An 18,403-nucleotide genomic window follows, 5' to 3' on the forward strand; every position below is an offset into this window, starting at 1 on the left:
TTATTAATGGACAGACCCTAATGAACAGGATTAAGAAACAAAATTTTTGAAAGCAAAGTGTACAAAAAATCCTATTGAAGACCTGGCCAGTTGTAGATGGTTGTAGTCAAGCATATTTACACCGGATCAAATCAACCAAGTGCCAAAGTGAATGTGATGCTGAGGGAGAATGGTAAAACACTTTTGCTGTCAGTACTACAGTTAACAATTTTACTGCAGTAAAGGGTCCATTTAACCCTGTACATGTTTGGTTAATTGAAAGTTAGATAATTGCCACAGCAAAAATAGCCTGTCTGTTGCTGTACTGTCAGTGAATGTCTTAAACCCATTGCTGTTTGAGGTTGAAGATAGTTTAGATACTTTCAGAAAATACTCTAGCCGCCTGTAAACCAAAACCTGCCAAGAAAAATTGTCACTACTTTGAAGAAATCTCATATTTCACATGGGTATTCAGAGTTGAAACACAGTAACTCTGTATGCATCCCATACTTACTAGATTTTTTTTTTGATATAGTTTTTTTTCTAAGTAGTGACGAAATCATAGAGAAAAAAATACATAGAGTGCTCACTCCATACATCAGTTTTAGTACCAAAAAGACTATTAGCATCTAGCATCGAGTAGCGGAACTATCAGTACTGCTACTTGACAATAGATGTAGCACCGACCGGAAAGTCTTATGCTGTTGAGATAAGACTTTCCGGTCGGTGCTACATCTATTGTCAAGTAGCAGTACTGATAGTTCCGCTACTCGATGCTAGATGTAAACACTGAAATTAATAGTCTGAACTGATGTATGGAGTGAGCACTCTTGTCTTACTATATTTCTCTATGACGAAATGCAATACTGACTAATCTGAAAGACTCTGTATGGAGGCAGAGGAGACGCCCTTGCACATCCTCACAGAGTGCCCTTGCCTAATGCGTACTCGTGACTTAATCCTGGGCGGGCACATATTGCGCCCGGAGGAGGTAAAGTCTCTCGAGTTCAAAAAGATCCTGCAGCTATTTGAAGTTGCATGTTTGGATCGAGAGTTGTAGTAGGTGGCGATCACAATAGATCAGCGATGGTCGCAGTGATACATAGGCTTTGGAGCCTTATATAGCCCCTAACAAGAAGAAGAAGAAGAAGAATCTGAAAGAAAATCTAAATACAATGAAATGGAAGGACTTTTAATCAGTCTTCGGGCAGCTAGAGGTAGGGCTGCCATCTCTAAAGTCGCCGAACCTGGACAAAGACTTAAAAAAAAACCCGGATATGGCGTAAATCGCATTTTTGCTCTGGACGTGTCTGAAAATAATATTATTAAAAAGACAATTAAATTCAATAAGGTGTTTACTTTTTGAAAACCTCCCCAGATAGCCTCCAAACTAGGACAAATCCGGGGAAACCAGGACGGATGGCAGCCCTAGCTAGAGGTTATAATAATATTAGTATTCAGAATTATAAGTAGAAAAAGATAGCCCAAATTAACAATTCCTTTAAATGCAAATTAACAACATTTTTGGCAAAATTTTATTATAACCGTAAAAACCTTAATATACATAATGTACTGTAAATGTTAAACACTGATGTTAAATATCTGTTCTGTTATTCCAGATCGGGTAGGTTTTCGTCATCAGAATCGCTCTCCAGGTCGTCGAACGACGGTTTTTCGGCCTTGTCACCGGCTCCACCGAGCCCGCCACCACCGCCGCCCATTGACCGCAGCATTTCTTCTATATCGTAGTTCATAGCACCTCCACCTTCCTCCTCCTCGTCATCTTCATCTCTCCACTTGTTAAAGTCGATCTTCAGATAGTGCGGCTTCTTCTTGTCCTTCGTTAACGACGGCCAGTAAGGCGCATCCTTCTTTTCTTTGCGCAATACCATTTCTATGCATCTGCCTTTATTTATGAAAGCGCTAGTATCAGGAACCACGGCATCGTATAAAGGTATAGTTACCTCGTGTGTTTTATTGTCTTGTGCATTTAAGCCTTTGAAATATACCGAATCTTTTTCTATCTTAATTGTGGGGTCCTTTGATTCGACGCTAAACGTGAGGAATATATCTTCTTTCCGCTGGGCCCATAAAACGGGAGGTGGGGTTGCAGTTTCGCTCATGATGAATATTCACAAGTTACACTTTTTAAGCGAGTCAATTTGTAAAGTATAATCAATACTTTAGTTTCTATGGACACAATATTTCCGATTTCACGACTCGATTTAGCACGTTCACCGGATCACCGCCTCGCCGATTCATAAAAGAAAAAAGAATTGATAGTGTTACCATTACCAAGTATTACATTTCAAACTCTAAATTTCAAATAAACTGAAAGGGGGCATAATATCCAAAAAATATGTTCATTAATTTTTTTTAAATAATTATCATATAATTTTCAATAAAAATTATGATTTTTATTTTTAATACCTACCAAATATTCAATGCGAGCAATATTCTGGATTTCTTCTCGAAAAATCTTGAAGGAGCGTTCTGATATCATTTTTCATTACAACGTTCGTACGTAAAGCACTAGTTTTTTCGTAGTTAGTAGTTACCAAACATAGAATATGTCATGTCATAGTCCTGAACAAACTCAATTCCTCATTTTATCAACAAACATGATTCATTTATGGGCCTCAATATTTCAGATATGTAGACCCGAGTCGTTACACTCTTTGCGTAGATGTTGCGTAGTATGGTAATCGAACGTTTATCACATAGAAGGTAGGATCCTATAGGAGTGTTAAACGCGTGCCTCCGTGAGGGACAAAACAATTTATTTGTTGCCTAGATGGTCAAGCAGCTATAGTCCGTCAACCAAATCTTGTCAGTAGCAATGTAAAGCAAACTGAAGTAGGGCAACACTCAAAGAGCAGTATTGCGCTAAGAAAAGCAGCAATGTACATCGAACCAAAAGATTTTTTTTTCCGCTGAGCGCGCCCTGCGTACGTCAATTCAAATTGTCACTCGCGGTTTATTGAAAAAAATTAAAACATGGACGGACAATTTAAAAGCGATGTTAAAACAATGTTAATCAAAATGATGAACAAATTTGAAGATATCAAAAACAACTCTCTATCGTAGTGCTTATATTCTATTTGTTCCCTATCTATGTCTTCTAAGTTTACTAAAATAAAATCATATCAAAATGCAGATAATTAGATAGTGCATATATTTGTTATTTACAATATAATATGCCACTTGATAATGTAAATTAGTGTACTGTTCTGGATGAATATGACATACCTGTGTATTTTTTTTGATTGGTATATATTGTACAATATACATATTAAAAATAAAACAACTGATATTTGGGTGTTTATTTAATTTAAAGGTAAATAAGATAAGGGTCACTTTTCGACTTGGTTGCGTTGTACACGTACATAAACCGCCATAGGTAAGTATTGTCTGAAGAGATACTATTTACCTACTACGAACGCCTTATATTGGGCAAGATTTAATCCTGCAACAAACATGTATGGATTAGGTAGATATTGCGAAAGAACGGCGATATAATCAAGGCTCTTAATACTGTTTAAAAGGTTTACCTTTGTAAATAGTCACAACCGATTGCTGAAAATATTAGACATGTGGGCCTATGGACGGTTTCCAGGACACAATTTATGGTCTTGTTGGATAGATTTAGGCGTACGTTTTAATTTTATTTATGCCTTTTAACCCTAAAACAAAAAAACTGAACACAATCTTAAAAGTTCGAAAGAGTTCTTCCAGTACTTGTTTGTTTGTTTCAGTAATGTTTACCATCAACGAGCATGATTGTACATTGTAGGCCCCTTAGCTTTGCTTATTCTTATTTAATGTATTGGTATTTAAAGCCCTTGCTACACGGTCGCCGACAAGCCTTCTAACCGTCTGACCTTGGTCTGACCTTGGTCAGTTTTGGTCAAATTTTGTTGGAAACAACTGTCTACACGGTCCGTCCAGACCAAGGCCACGCGGTCTGAGGGGCTTGTCGGCGACCGTGTAGCAAGGGCTTTATGGTGACAGCAGAAATATCTCTTGAAACAGAAACGATTCAGAATGAAAACCAAATGAAAACAAATAAGGTGACGGCTGTCATTCACGATCCACATTCCACAGATAAAACACAGATGACACGCGTTTTGGAATTATTTGAACACAGTGTTGCTAACCCGCGATTTTTCAAATTTGCCGCCTTTTACTACTGACAAGATTTGGTTGACGGACTTTATACATATTACAGTCAATTTAGACTCTCGCGCGAGCCACGAGACGAGAGTGTAAGCGGTGGGCTCGCGGCTCGTCTCGTGGCTCGCGCGAGAGTCTAAATCGAGTGTTAGACTCTCGCGCGAGCCACGAGACGAGCCGCGAGCCGCGCCACGAGACGCGAGCCCACCGCTTACACTCGCGTTCGGCTTGTCATTCGGTTATAAACCTTATGCCGTGCCGTTAGTGTTTAAATTATATTAGCTCGACGAGCTTAATTGCGAGCCACGAGACGAGCCGCGAGCCCACCGCTTACACTCTCGTCTCGTGGCTCGGCTCGCGGCTCGTCTCGTGGCTCGCGCGAGAGTCTAAACCGCTTTTAAACCGAGTGTTAAATTTACGGTGGGGAATAAAAAAATGTGAAACTGTGACAAGAACAAACAATAATAGCGCTTTCGCTGCTACTCCTACTGAAAGATACATAAGACTATCCCGTTCGGTCATTTCCCCCACCCCGCATGCCAGATCCAGTTATATACTATAGCTGGTCAACCAAATCTTGTCAGTAAAAAAAGGCGCGAAATTCAAATTTTCTATGGGACGATATCCCTTCGCGCCTACATTTTTCAAATTTGCCGCCTTTTTCTACTGTCAAGATCTGGTTGACCAAGTATTGTTTCATGGTCTATCAAGATTTCCACATACTCCCGCGAAATAATAAACGGTATTTAGTTCGGGTCGGGTCCGAGCCGAGCTGATCTTAACTTTTTTGCAAGTGAATATCTGAAACTGGAGTTAACAGATATTTTTCAGATGGATTCGATTCATTTCATGAATTTTATACAATTATGTACTTTATTACTTCAACAAGGAGGAATAGCTTTTATCTACAAACCAATATGATATTAAACATAAGATACACGGACCTTATTAAAATTACATGCGTGGAAACTAACCACGAAGAAAAAACATGAAATATGGCACATTACGCACAAGCAAATTTAGTTTGAAAATCAGCTCGTGTGGGATGCTGATGTGCCTAAAATACATATTTTTATTTTTAAAGAGGCAAACAAGCAGACGAATTGCTTGATGGTAAAAGATTACGATTACCGTTAAGTGCGTTTTCGGCATTTAAGATTGCGGTTACGCTTTTTCTTGAAGGTCTTAAGATCGGTTTTCCTAGGATAGCGGTGCCGTCATAATAGCGGCCGTCTCCATACTAAATAATACGGCTAAATATGGATGTCGTAGTATTTGTATGGAGACGGCCGCTATATGACGGCACCGCTTTCGGAGGAAATCAAAGCTTTAGCGGTCAGAAAATAGGTACCACAGACGAAATGCAGGCGAAGGTTTCAAAATTATCAGTCATAAATAAAATGAAGGTTTCTAAAACTATTTTTTTATCAATAAATAGATTTTATAAGACTCCATAAAGATTATTTATTAAACATACAAGTATTTTTATTGCACATTATACTGTACAATCTAGTTAAATAAGACAGTGTGGAGTTCGAAGTTCAGCACTATTAACAAAGACAAATATTTGTGTACAATCATATCATATCTATTACAATACATATACAATAGCGTAAAATATAGAACATAAATACAATATAAGATAATAATAGCTTAACATAGATCTACCCTAGCGTTTGCTATGAAGATGTATAACTATACATTTAACCTATAGGTTAATAAGAACACCTCTAAATAACAATGTTTGGATTGATTTTCTACCTTCACAATTACACAATTAACAAGCTTCAAAATATGGCCAAAAAAGACATACTTACAAATTATACAGTACGATTATTGAGAAATATATCACAGATGAATGTATACATTCACTTCACACATAATATAAATAAGATTTTTATCACACTTTAGAAATAAACATTTTAGAGAAATTAAAAAGCTAATTATCTTGAGATTAAAAGACCACTTTTAATTCTACTGGAGTAAAGCAATGAAGTAACACTTGATGACTTGACACTAAATGCACTTTAAGAAAATGCTTATGCTACTGTTGTATGGACGAAAAAATGTTATTGACTATTTCTTGGACTATTTTTATGGTATCCCTATCACTTAGAACATTATAGAAATGACAACTTTATTATTTTAAATCCCTATGAGACATAAAATGCTTCCTACAAATTGTAATTGAAGACTAGTATTGTTAAATCACTGCTTTAATTCTATAATTAGTTATTTAATAATGGACACGCCGGACAAGCGTGGTATTTTTTTTTAACATCAGTGGGTTTGATTTAATTTTGACTTCTGATGCAACACTCATCTTTTTTCTTTATTTCCTTAAAGGCATGTTTGGCATCCTCACTTTTGTTTAAGCGAATATACGCGTGGCCAAGAAAACGTGACAGTAGTAAGTAATTTAACTTGTTGAAAATCTGTCAAACCTACATAATTAAATGTAAGCCTTCAGTGATATTATGCTCCTGTCACCAATGATATTATACAACCTAGATAGGTTATACTCATACTTGAGGAGCACAAAAAATACTTCCATATTTATTTCCGTGCGTACGAAGAAATCTGTTATTTTTGATTAATTTTCTCATTCCATCCATCTTTGTCACACTCGTTGTTAAACATAAGGTCGTCTCTTTCTCTTTCGGTGTGCGGGAGCTCGTTAGCACGTGCACATTTCTCGCTTGTCCAGCCGCGACTAAAGGCAACTTGTCCAATTTGTCACAAGGTAAGCGCTTCAATTTTGGAACACCTATAACCTATCTTGAGTTATAAATCATTGCCTGTCACATTTCCCCTGGCAGCCGCTCGGCTCCGCTTAAACAACTTCAGGCTGGAAGAGGACGGTCTCCGGCACGAGCGCGTCGCCCGGCTGCCAGCAGCTCTGCGCGCACGTGAACACGAACACCGACAGGAAGTGCAGGTGCGAGAGAGCGGGAGGCGGCGACGCGTGGGAGACGGGCGGGAGCGAGAGGGTTTCAGCGAACTCTGGCACGAGTTGGAGTTCGCAGACGAGGCTCCCGCCGCAGCGCGCGCAGGCGGCAGGCGCGCCGGGCGAGTCGGCGCCGGCGCCGGCGGCGCGCGGCAGCGGCGCGCCCAGCAGCGGCGCCTCCACGCGGGAGTACCTGCAATTTGCCAAAGTATGTGGTAATCTGTGCGAGAGGTTCTCGAGAGCGCTCCCTGTTTTGTATTAAAATCAAACTCAATAGGGATGATGACACATGTTATAACAAAATCTAGTAAAATAGATAGCAAACGAGCAATTTATCACAATAATGTGGATATTAAAATAAAATATTGAAAAATTACAAAATTACAGGACCTGAAAGTTTCAAAATTTAAGTTTTTTTTTAACTTCCAAAAACGATAAAAGTAAGGGTACCACTCGATTCCTTACATTTCATCCAAAAAAATATTGTATAGCAACTATATACATAAACGCAATATTTCACCGACAAAAACGCAATTTTCTTGTTTTGCAACGGGCGATGCGGTCCAGCCCTAGTAGCACGGTCGCAGTTTTATCATTTATCACCATGCCTGTCACGTTCTAACAAGTATGTAAGTGCGAAAGTGACGGGCTTAGTGATAGTGGATAAAAATGGAACCGTGCTGAGCCCGCTGATGGGCGATGACGTCACGGCCTCTGTCCGTTTTGTATAGGGCGTTTCGCGAGTGAAGTGCGACTATCGGACTTTGACTACAATTTCTGACTTTTGTGTTACTTTAATGCAATGGGTATAGACATTTGATCCTAAAAGCAAACCCGATCGATTGATACCATAAAAAAAATTAGTCATGTAGCCTATTGTGAACAGCATACAGCTGGGTGCTTATTATTTTTACATAGAAATTACCTTAAGATCTGCCCCGGGTTCTTCCTGAGGCGGGCCAGGAAGGCGTGGAAGAGCCGGTCTCCGTGCAGCGGCGCCGTCTCCTCGTACTGTTCCTCGTCCGGCCCGCCGCCGCCCCCGCCGCCGACGACACATGCCTCTAGTTCTAAGTAAAAATACTTCTGTTACAACATGTTATTGAATCAATATCAAATATTAAATTGTACATTACCTATTTCATTTTTACCACTTTTTAGCTTGAATTACACCAATCACATTTGACGGACTGATCAACATTACCTGAGGTAATGGTAGTTTCTAACATTCATAAGAGCATTGTAACGTGCCTAAATTGAAGAATAAAGACTTTCACTGAGCAGTGCATTATGAATCTTCCCATTTAAAAAATAGCAAACGTTTTAATGGATGCACCAAACTACTATGTGTGTTTAGAACAAAAAAAAAACAATATACGTATTATCTCGAATTACCATTTTCTTTCTTGTATTTATTGAGCAATTCCGTCACCCTGTCATCTTGGCTAGACACCTTGTGCCATTCCTCTTCAACGTAAATGTATTTGGGCACAAACTGCATTGGAGCGCACATCAATCGGCTTCGTATGTCCTGCGGTAGCTCTGCTGTCTGTAATACAATTCAAATTTTTATAATACAATCATAAATAATTTCATAAACATTAGTCCAGCTGATGTCATATTAGCTAGTGACCATTTCACATAGTCACTAAAGGTGCACTTCTGAGCAAAGGAGCACAGGCAATTACTAACGTATTGTCACTCACCCACATTTTATAAACCAACATTCAATTCTTTCTCCAACCAACATACCTGGTGCAGGAGCGCTTCTATATCGTTGGAAGCAGCGGTGGGTGTGTCAACAGTGACAAGCCCCGGCTCGTCGCCACCCTCTAGCTCTGCTGCGGCCACTGGTACTCCTATAGCCCCTACAGCTCCTGATAAAATAAAAATGAAGACTAATGACAATTGTTAACTATAGTTGGTCATACCAATTTGTCAGTCAGTAACAACCAGGAAAACTATACTCATCCTTCTCTTTTGGGTGCTAGTACTAGTGTAAGACAAAGATAGTATGATTCTCTCTGTCTATGTTTGAAATGAGACAGTCCTTTGACAAACTATAAATACTAATTTATGCCAATTCACCCCAATTGTCAATGTATTTCAATATAAATAAATAAAAAAACAATATGAACTGCAAGAGAAAAATCTGTTATAAAAATTGTAGAATAGATTCTGTAGTAAATTGGTGCTGTCATTTTGAGGTTGAAATTGGTATAGAAGCTGTTGTTGGCACAAATTTGTTAGTTTGCGAACAAAACTTACCTTGCACTGGAGACATGTTGGCATTATGTGCATCAAACACATGGAGATTACCAAGAGCTTGCTCTACAGTTTCCACTTCTAAGGAGTTGCTTTCTTCATCCTCATCAGAATTTCTGATATCAACATTAAAGAGTTTTAGAATAAAATGGCCTATTTTATACCCACTATACCATAACTATACAAGGTAACAACCTTAATTTACTCAAGCCTGTTAGAAGTCATTAAAAGGAGCTGATTTATAGCCCTTTTCCTGATTTAAATATTTCCTTTTGACTGAAAAATTCATAATAAGAACTTAAATGAAAACTATGCTGATTGAATTGACATCCAGTTATATCCTTGTGCTAACTAAAGCTGACTTGTACTTATTATTTGATTGATAAGAATAGTTATCTAGTGATTAAACACTAAAGAGATTAATTAATTATTCTTTGTGGTAATAATAGCAATTGATGTATTAAATATATTAAAAACGGGTCACTCACGTATTTTAAGTCGAAAAACGCTCGACATTTTTCACTCTCCCCCTCCCGCCTGCCGAGTCATCGGGCGCGGAGTTGCGGCCCGCAGTCTGCGCCGGTCCGTCACCGTAAATGCAAGCTCCTGATGATACTCCTCGGTACGGAGTGAAACATGTCGAGCGTTTTCGACTTAAAATACGTGAGTGACCCGTTTTTAATATATTTAATATGTCTGTATCTCACGGAAGTTTGCAATTGATGTCTTAATAATTTTACCTGTGCATGCCATTATTAGGGCTGGGAGCATTATCCACATTCATAAAGTTCCCATTGGCAGTGTCACCATTGTCATTTTCATCCCATTCATCAGCACCGGTGCACCAACTGAGATTAGTCTCAACTGACGGCAAGTTCACTATTGTACTTGACTGTTTAATAGAGTTGTCTTGATATTGGCTTCGAACACAAATCCAACTGAAAATAGTTTAGCCATATAATTCAATTATAATAAAGTTAATTGCAAAAACTTTAATTTCATTAGTTTTTTAATACCAATAATATTATATTGTTTACCTTTCTGATTGAATCCAGCAATTAGGATTAATACAGGCGAAAAGATATAAAGTGCGATGATAAACCGAATTTTCCAGAGGAGCATAGCATTGGACGATTAAAATTCTGTGCAATCCACATAATTGACACTTAGAAGGAAATTGTACGTTCTCGAGAGGCGGCCAATCCTGTAGGAAACAATTACCTCGTTATCATGCTTTGTTAACCTATTCAAATATTCTAAAAAAACATATTGCCACTTACGGGAAATCCACCAATTTTATTTACTGTATAATTTAATAAAGTTTGGTTTTTTTCACCCACTGCCTCTTCTTCGAACCCTAAATAAACTTTACCCTGCTGTTTTGCCATTGTATGTTCATAAATTAAGATTATTTCATTTCATTAATCGCGCGGAAAGTACAAAGCATTGAACATAAAAGTAGGACAGAACAGAATTGATTGATTTTGATTTTGACGTTGACGTCTTACTTCAGTGTTACCACGGCATAAAAATTTAATTTTAAATCCGTATCACACTACCGCACCGCACCAAGGTCACGGTGTAGTAGTGTGTTAGGGCTTTAAGGGCACGCAAATTTAATACGCAGATTCTTTGAGTATATAGCCTAAGGAGATGTGATACACGGGCGACCCCCTCCGGCAAAGTACATTGGTCAACTGTTCAAACACGTTATATAAAACTACTTGAAGTCGCTTCACCGCCATTTTGCATCGTTCCGTGTCGCGAGACGTTTCTCTTAAAAAATGGTGACTTGTTCAGTATTATCGTGTAAAAGGTGATCTGATAGCTTAAATTCGCAACAAGATTGCGTTTCCTATCATAAATAAGTATTTATACTAACTATTAAATGTATATTGAAGTACAATCTCCATTTAAAGAAAAAACCGTTGCGATACATAAACGACAGAAAAATGTAAACATGAATACAGTGGTACGGGGACGAATCGGTCTTAAGGGATGTGACAAAGTCAAAAAAGCGACTCAACATTTGAATGATTGAATGAATCATTCATTCATTCAATCACTGCAGTTTGTTTAATATAGCTGATCAAGCAAATAATGTCAGTAAAAAAAAGGCGCGAAATTCAAATCTATATATATAAACGTGAAAGACCTGACTGACTGACTTAAATCAACGCCCAGCCCAAACCGCTGGGACTAGAAAGTCCAAATTTGGCAAGTAGGTTCCTTATAAGGTCTAGGGGTCCACTAAGAAAGGATTTTTCAAAATTCATCCCGTAAAGGGGTGAAATGGGGGTCCAAAATTTAAAAAAAACTCTCCTGCGCGTGCGAAGCCGCGGGCAAAAGCTAGTTTTCTATAAACCCGGAAAACCCGCGGGCGACAGTTCATTCCACAGTTTAGCTGTGCGTGCGGGCTAAGACACAAAGACACATAAATACAGACAACCATACATACAAACAATCATTTTATTGGCTACCTAATATCTTCAATGTACAGAATTTTCACTTTTACAATTTTATAATAAATAGTATAAGACAATTCAGTTCATTCATCAAACTGATTTGACTCATTCTTCAGATGTGACCCATCACTATTATGATCGTATGTATGCTGCATAGTTATGTGAAAACTCTGTCTGTGTGCGTGTAATTTTTGATGTGTTGAATTTTATTGTAGTGTGCGTTTGTCGCAACAGCAAGATCTGTGTCTGTTGAGTTACTTATCTTTTGGTGGTGTGCTGTAGGTGTTTACCTTGCCCCCCGCTAAAAGTGGTGAAAAAAATTTGTTCGAAGAGTTTACGTTATCACATCTCCTTAGGCTATATACTCAAAGACGCAGATTAGACTCTCGCGCGAGCCACGAGACGAGCCGCGAGCCGCGCCACGAGACGCGAGCCCACCGCTTACACTCGCGTTCGGCTTGTCATTCGGTTATAAATCTTATGCCGTGCCGTTAGTGTTTAAATTATATTAGCTCGACGAGCTTGCGAGCCACGAGACGAGCCGCGAGCCCACCGCTTACACTCGCGTCTCGTGGCGCGGCTCGCGGCTCGTCTTGTAAGCGGTGGGCTCGCGGCTCGTCTCGTGGCTCGCAAGCTCGTCGAGCTAATATAATTTAAACACTAACGGCACGGCATAAGATTTATAACCGAACTAGCTGTTGCCCGCGACTTCGTACGCGTGGATTTGTATATTGGTGGTTATAAATTCTACATTAGCTTAGAACATTATGCAGCAAAAGATAGCAGTAGGGACAGTTAATCATTTGTTAATTATTATACAACGCATGAGATTTGTCTTTCACAACCTGGCTACGAAGTTTCAAGCCCCTAACTGAATAAAATTGTTCTCGATAATCTCGATATAATCTCTCTCAACCCCCAGAAGATTTTCAAGTCCACTATTTAATAAAACCTACTACCTAACTACCTATTTACGAAGTTTGAAGTTCCTAGCTTTAAATAAAATTTGAACCCTCTACCAACTCTCAACCCCTGTTTAAACTTTTAGGGGATGAATTTTTAAAAACGCTGAAATTACTTTTCTTGTATTGTAATAATACGCCTTTATACAACGATTCAAGTCCCGCACTCCAATAAATATTTGGGTTCCATACAAATTTTCGACCCCCTTCACCACCTTGGGGGATGAATTATCAAAGACTCTGAAATTAGTTTTCTTTTCTCTTAATAAAATACCTTTTTACGAAGCTTCAAGTTCATAGCTTTAAATAAAATTATAACCTATACAATCTTTCAACCCCTTTTTAACCCTGTTATGGGATGAATTTTTAAAAACGCTGAAATAAGTTTTCTTGTGTTCTAATACTATGGCTTTATACAAAGATTTAAGTCTCGCACTCTCAAAAATATTTGATCTCCATACAAACTTTCAACCCCTTTTTCACCTCCTCGGGGGATGAATTTTTAAAAACGCTGAATAGGTTTTTTGTTTTTTAATAAAATACCTTTTTACGAAGTTTCAAGTTCCTAGCTTTAAATAAAATTTGAACCCTATACAAACTTTCAACCCCTTTTGGACCCTTATAGGGTATGAATTTTTAAAAACGCTGAAATTACTTTTCTTGTATTCTAATAATATGTCATTATACAAAGATTCAAGTCCCGTACTTACAAAAAATATTGACCTCCATACAAATTTTCAACCCCTTTTTCACCACCTTAAATGTTGAATTTTGAAAAACGCTAACATTAGTTTTCTTCTCTTTTAATGAAATAACTTTTTACGAAGTTACAAATTCGTAGCTTAAAATAAAATTTAAACCCTATACAATCTTTCAACCCCTTTTTAACCCTTTTAAGGGATGAATTTTTGAGAACGATGAAATTACTTTTATTGAGAATTAATAATATGGCTTTATACAAAGATTCAAATCCCGCACTCTAAAAAATATTTGATCTCCGTACAAACTTTAAACCCCTTTTTCACCACCTCGGGGGATGAATTTTTAAAAACACTGAAATTTGTTTTGTTAATTTAATACCTATTTGCGAAGTTTCAAGGTCCTATAGCTTAAAATAAAATTTGCACCCCAAGACATAGTTTCATCCCCTTTTTTACCCCCTTAGGGGTTGAATTTCCTAAAACGTCCCAATTCCTTTTTTTTGCAATCGGCTATTATGCCTTTCTAAAAAGTTTCAAAGCATTTGTAATGGATTCAAACTTTCAACCTCTTTTTAACCCTGTTAGGGGATGAATTTTTAAAAACGCTGAAATTACTTTTCCTGTCTTATAATAATATACCCATATACAAAGTTTAAAGTCACACACTCACAAAAATATTTGATCTCCATACAAATTTTCAACCCCTTTTTCACCACCTTGGGGGATGAATTTTTGAAAACGCTGAAATAAGTTTTCTTATTTTTTAATATAATACATTTTCACAAAGTTTCAAATCCCTAGCTTAAAATAAATCTTGAACCCCATACAACCTTTCATCCCCTTTTTAACCCTTTTAAGGGATGAATTTTTAAAAACGCTGAAATTACTATTCTTAAGTTTTAATAATATGGCTTTATACAAAGACTCAAGCCCCGCACTCTCAATAATATTTGATCTCCGTACAAACTTTCAACCCCTTTTTCACCACCTCGGGGGATGAATTTTTAAAAACGCTGAAATTAGTTTTCTTATTTTTTAATTTAATACCTTTTTGCAAAGTTTCAAGTTCCTAGCTTAAAATAAAATTTGCACCCCAAGACAAAGTTTTATCCCCTTTTTTACCTCCTTAGGGGTTGAATTTCCTAAAACGTCGCAATTACTTTTTTTTGTAATCGGCTATTATGCCTTTCTAAAAAGTTTCAAAGCATTTGTAATGGATTCAAACTTTCAACCCCTTTTTAACCCTGTTAGGGGATGAATTTTCAAAAACGCTGAAATTACTTTTCCTGTCTTATAATAATATACCCATATACAAAGTTTCAAGTCCCACGCTCACAGAAATATTTGATCTCCATACAAACTTTCAACCCCTTTTTCACCACCTTGGGGGATGAATTTTCTAAAACGCTGAAATTAGTTTTCTTGTTTTTTAATATAATACATTTTCACAAAGTTTCAAATTCCTAGCTTAAACTAAAACTTGAACCCCATACAACCTTTCATCCCCTTTTTAACCCCCTTAGGGGTTGAATTTTTCAAAATCGCTTCTTATCTCTTGTACACTTTACAAATGCAACCTAGTGTGCAAATTTCAACTTTCTAGCTTTTGTAGTTTCGGCTCTGCGTTGATGAATCAGTCAGTCAGTCAGTCAGTCAGTCAGTCAGTCAGGACACTTGCATTTATATATATAGATAGATGACAAGCCGAACGCGAGTGTAAGCGGCATCACCTGAGTAAAAAGTGCATACTCACTGCACTCACTTAGCTTACGAGCTCCATTTCAAAAAAAATCTAAATGTTGAAAGCCTTTATCTCGGAAACTGTTCAATCTACAGAGACAGTTCTAATCTCGGATTGTAGAAAATTTAGTCTTCTTTAAAAACGTTTAAGGAAGGTACTAGCAAAAACTAGTCCTTTAGGGTTATAATCGCCCAAATCTAAAAGAAAACCGAAATTTTCGCGATTTTTGTTTTTTGACAAAGTTGCGTTCGGCGCTCGAGGTCACAAACCTGGATTATTAATTGGGCCAACATCATAAAAAAGTATGCAAAAAATCAAAACAACCGGATTTGATGCAGAAGAGCCACGTTACAAAATTCTACAATTTCACTGGATTATAGGCAAATATCTGGGTGACCGAGCTTCGCTCGGAAAACATATAACGTAATGGACCCTATAATGGACGTGGAACCGGTAATGGGACATAAAACCACAAATCCTCTAAAATAAGTATGTAAAAGTAGTTTATAAACACTGGCAATATTTTACCATAAATAAGAGTCATAGAGCTGTTTAAGTTTGACTTTTTATTAATTTCGGTTAATTTTTAAGAAATTGGCGCCAACCCAAAAGTTGTCGTGTCACTGGAAAAAATAACCAGTAAGAATTCTTAACAACTTCGCTAAGAGAGGTGAGTTCATATATTAAATTGTAATTAATTATTACTTGGTGTAAACTAGAATGTGTTTTGTTAATTGCATTTACCATGAGATAAGGTATACAACACATTATGTTGTGACTCTAGAGATGTATAAAAAATAGTAGTATTTTGCCCAATCCCATTATAGGAGCTGTAAAACTGCATACCTCCTATGATGGGATAATTTACATAATGATGCTTGCCATGGCGTAATTTCATGTTTAAACAATACAGAAGTATAATGTAGTTACTCGTACGAACTATGTCAGGAGGTCTTCTCGGACTTCGGATAAATTAATATCGTTTTTACAAAATTTTATTTAACTTGCCCTGTTAGTTTGTATACAGGGTGGATTTTCTTTTTGGGTCAGTGAGGGTAGCTACCAGATCCCGTGCTGCGACGAGAAAACGGTCTTAGAAAACCTTCCCTCGATTTCAAATTAATGAAGATTGGCTTTTACAGATTTTGGAAAAAACATACAGGGTGCGAGAAAAAGGTAATTTTTGACAATCTTTTTTTTGATGCCAATCGATCCCATTCCTATTGAGGATCAAAAGCTTGTATGGAGCTAAAAAAAATTCCGGCTAGAAAAGCCACAAATCGAGGAAAACTTTTCCCATACAATTTGTATGAAAATCAAAACTTTTATTTTTCACATGCTATTTTTCTATGACAATTGATTCCATTCTTATCTAGTATCAATAGTTTCTTTGGGGTCAACTTACGATAATGTACTAAAAAGCCACAAATTAATAAAAACTTTTTCCATTGACCCCAAAAAAACTATTGATACTGGATAGGAATGGAATCGATTGGCATACAAAAATAGCATGTGAAAAATATAAGTTTTCATTTTCATACAAATTGTATGGGAAATGTTTTCCTCGATTTGTGGCTTTTCTAGCCGGAATTTTTTTTTGTTCCATACAAGCTTTTGATCCTCAATAGGAATGGGATCGATTGGCATCAAAAAAAAAGTTTGTCAAAAATTACCTTTTCCTCGCACCCTGTATGTTTTTTCCAAAATCTGTAAAAGCCAATCTTCATTAATTTGAAATCGAGGGAAGGTCTTCTAAGACCGTTTTCTCGTAGCAGCACGGGATCTGGTAGCTGCCCTCACTGACCCAAAAAGAAAATCCATCCTGTATTAGTTAGTGTGGTTCAAATCTTGGAAATGGCATTTGAGCCACTTTCGGATTTCCGATTGAGTTGAAATTTTGGATACGTATGCAAATCGGATGACAATGCAATCGGGTGACAAAAATGACTAATAACTAGTTTTTTGTCAAAAACTTATTCCCTATTCCAATATCTTATACTGATAGGGTATGCCCATTATAGGGGGCCCATTACTGGATCCACGTCCATTACCGGGGTTCCATTACTGGAGCTTTGGTGTCCATGACTGGAGAAAAAAACCATACTTTTAATTTATTAATTATGTGGAAACTAACTGCAGTATCTTTAATACAACACGCCTGAAACATGAAAGAAGGATAGGATATTCATCTTTTAACAAGCTAAGCGGTAGAACTTTTACATGTATCAGGGAAATATCACAAATACTCAAAATTTCCTCTTAAATGTCCCATGACTGGTGCCGTTACTATAATAACTCGGAAATGCGCGTTTTCCCAGAGATAAGACCTAGCTAGATCGATTTTTCGCCCCCGAAAACCCCTATATACCAAATTTCATCGAAATCGTTAGAGCCGTTTCCGAGATCCCCGAAATATATATATAATATATATATATAAATAAATAAATAAATAAACAAGAATTGCTCGTGTAAAGGTATTAGATAGATAGATATGTAATACATGGTAATACTTACCGATTAACAACCTGTTTGACTCAACTTCCATCTGTCGTAAGCCTTGAGGATCCTTTTGTAGAAACTGAAATGCAGTGATTGTATACCTATAAATCGAATTCTACCTAACAGAAAAAGACTTAAATGGGAGCTTGCAACTGTGTTACGTTATGAGAGGAGCGGGTTGAAATATGTTTATTATGCAATTAATATGTTACTTAATTATTAATGATTCTTGTCAAGACATTCTGGGCATACGGGAGCTTCGAGGTTTCGTCGGCAGAGGAAGCGGAAGGGTGTAGGTAGGTGTAGTAGGTACGCTGGTTCCATGACACTGGCTTCGCTAGAAAGCTCGTGCGCGACCTATATACTAAAGTAGATCGATGCAAAGACAAGTAGGTAAATAATAAAGATTGTTAAGCTGCCATATACTTATATACCTCCCTCGTGCGCCACTAATTTATGAGTATGAGATTTCGCTTATCTATAGATATTTAACACCATTTTTTGAGCAGTCAGAAAAAAAACAGATACTCCGTCGATAACATCCACATAGGTATAATATATACAGGTAGGTGAAATCCCAAAAAAAATTTTGGCCTTCCCATAGAAAACGTCGACATCCACTCGACCAAAATGTATGAAATGGCCAAAAAATTTTTTTTGATTTCGGAGTTGGT

General features: G+C 37.3%; 2 protein-coding genes across 2 annotated transcripts; both read right to left on the bottom strand.

Annotated features, from left to right (window-relative positions):
• Positions 1-1,485: 1,485 nt before the first annotated feature.
• Positions 1,486-2,261, bottom strand: LOC134657230 (uncharacterized protein CG16817-like). Its single transcript, XM_063512803.1, has one exon. It carries the CDS (start codon positions 2,100-2,102, stop codon positions 1,590-1,592), a length of 513 nt encoding a protein of 170 aa, XP_063368873.1. The 5' UTR covers positions 2,103-2,261; the 3' UTR covers positions 1,486-1,589.
• Positions 2,262-6,946: 4,685 nt separating this feature from the next.
• LOC134662119 (programmed cell death protein 2-like) lies at positions 6,947-10,862 on the bottom strand. Its single transcript, XM_063518391.1, has 8 exons — positions 10,642-10,862; positions 10,399-10,565; positions 10,102-10,299; positions 9,365-9,477; positions 8,849-8,973; positions 8,492-8,645; positions 8,025-8,166; positions 6,947-7,292 (listed from the first exon to the last, which is right to left on the bottom strand). Exons 1-8 carry the CDS (start codon positions 10,747-10,749, stop codon positions 6,986-6,988), a joined length of 1,314 nt encoding a protein of 437 aa, XP_063374461.1. The 5' UTR covers positions 10,750-10,862; the 3' UTR covers positions 6,947-6,985.
• Positions 10,863-18,403: the final 7,541 nt, after the last annotated feature.

Source organism: Cydia amplana, chromosome 2 (genome assembly GCF_948474715.1).
Source record: "Cydia amplana chromosome 2, ilCydAmpl1.1, whole genome shotgun sequence".
Classification (NCBI taxonomy): Eukaryota; Metazoa; Arthropoda; class Insecta; order Lepidoptera; family Tortricidae; genus Cydia; species Cydia amplana.

Bases quoted from the DNA above. Each gene is read 5' to 3' on its own strand.
- LOC134662119 (XM_063518391.1), bottom strand. From the start codon at position 10,749: ATGGCAAAACAGCAGGGTAAAGTTTATTTAGGGTTCGAAGAAGAGGCA. The intron at 9,478-10,101 runs GTAAAATTATTA...TGTTGATATCAG, and splicing joins CCTAATAATGGCATGCACAG to AAATTCTGATGAGGATGAAG. The intron at 8,974-9,364 runs GTAAGTTTTGTT...TTATTTTATCAG, and splicing joins CAACATGTCTCCAGTGCAAG to GAGCTGTAGGGGCTATAGGA.
- LOC134657230 (XM_063512803.1), bottom strand. From the start codon at position 2,102: ATGAGCGAAACTGCAACCCCACCTCCCGTTTTATGGGCCCAGCGGAAA.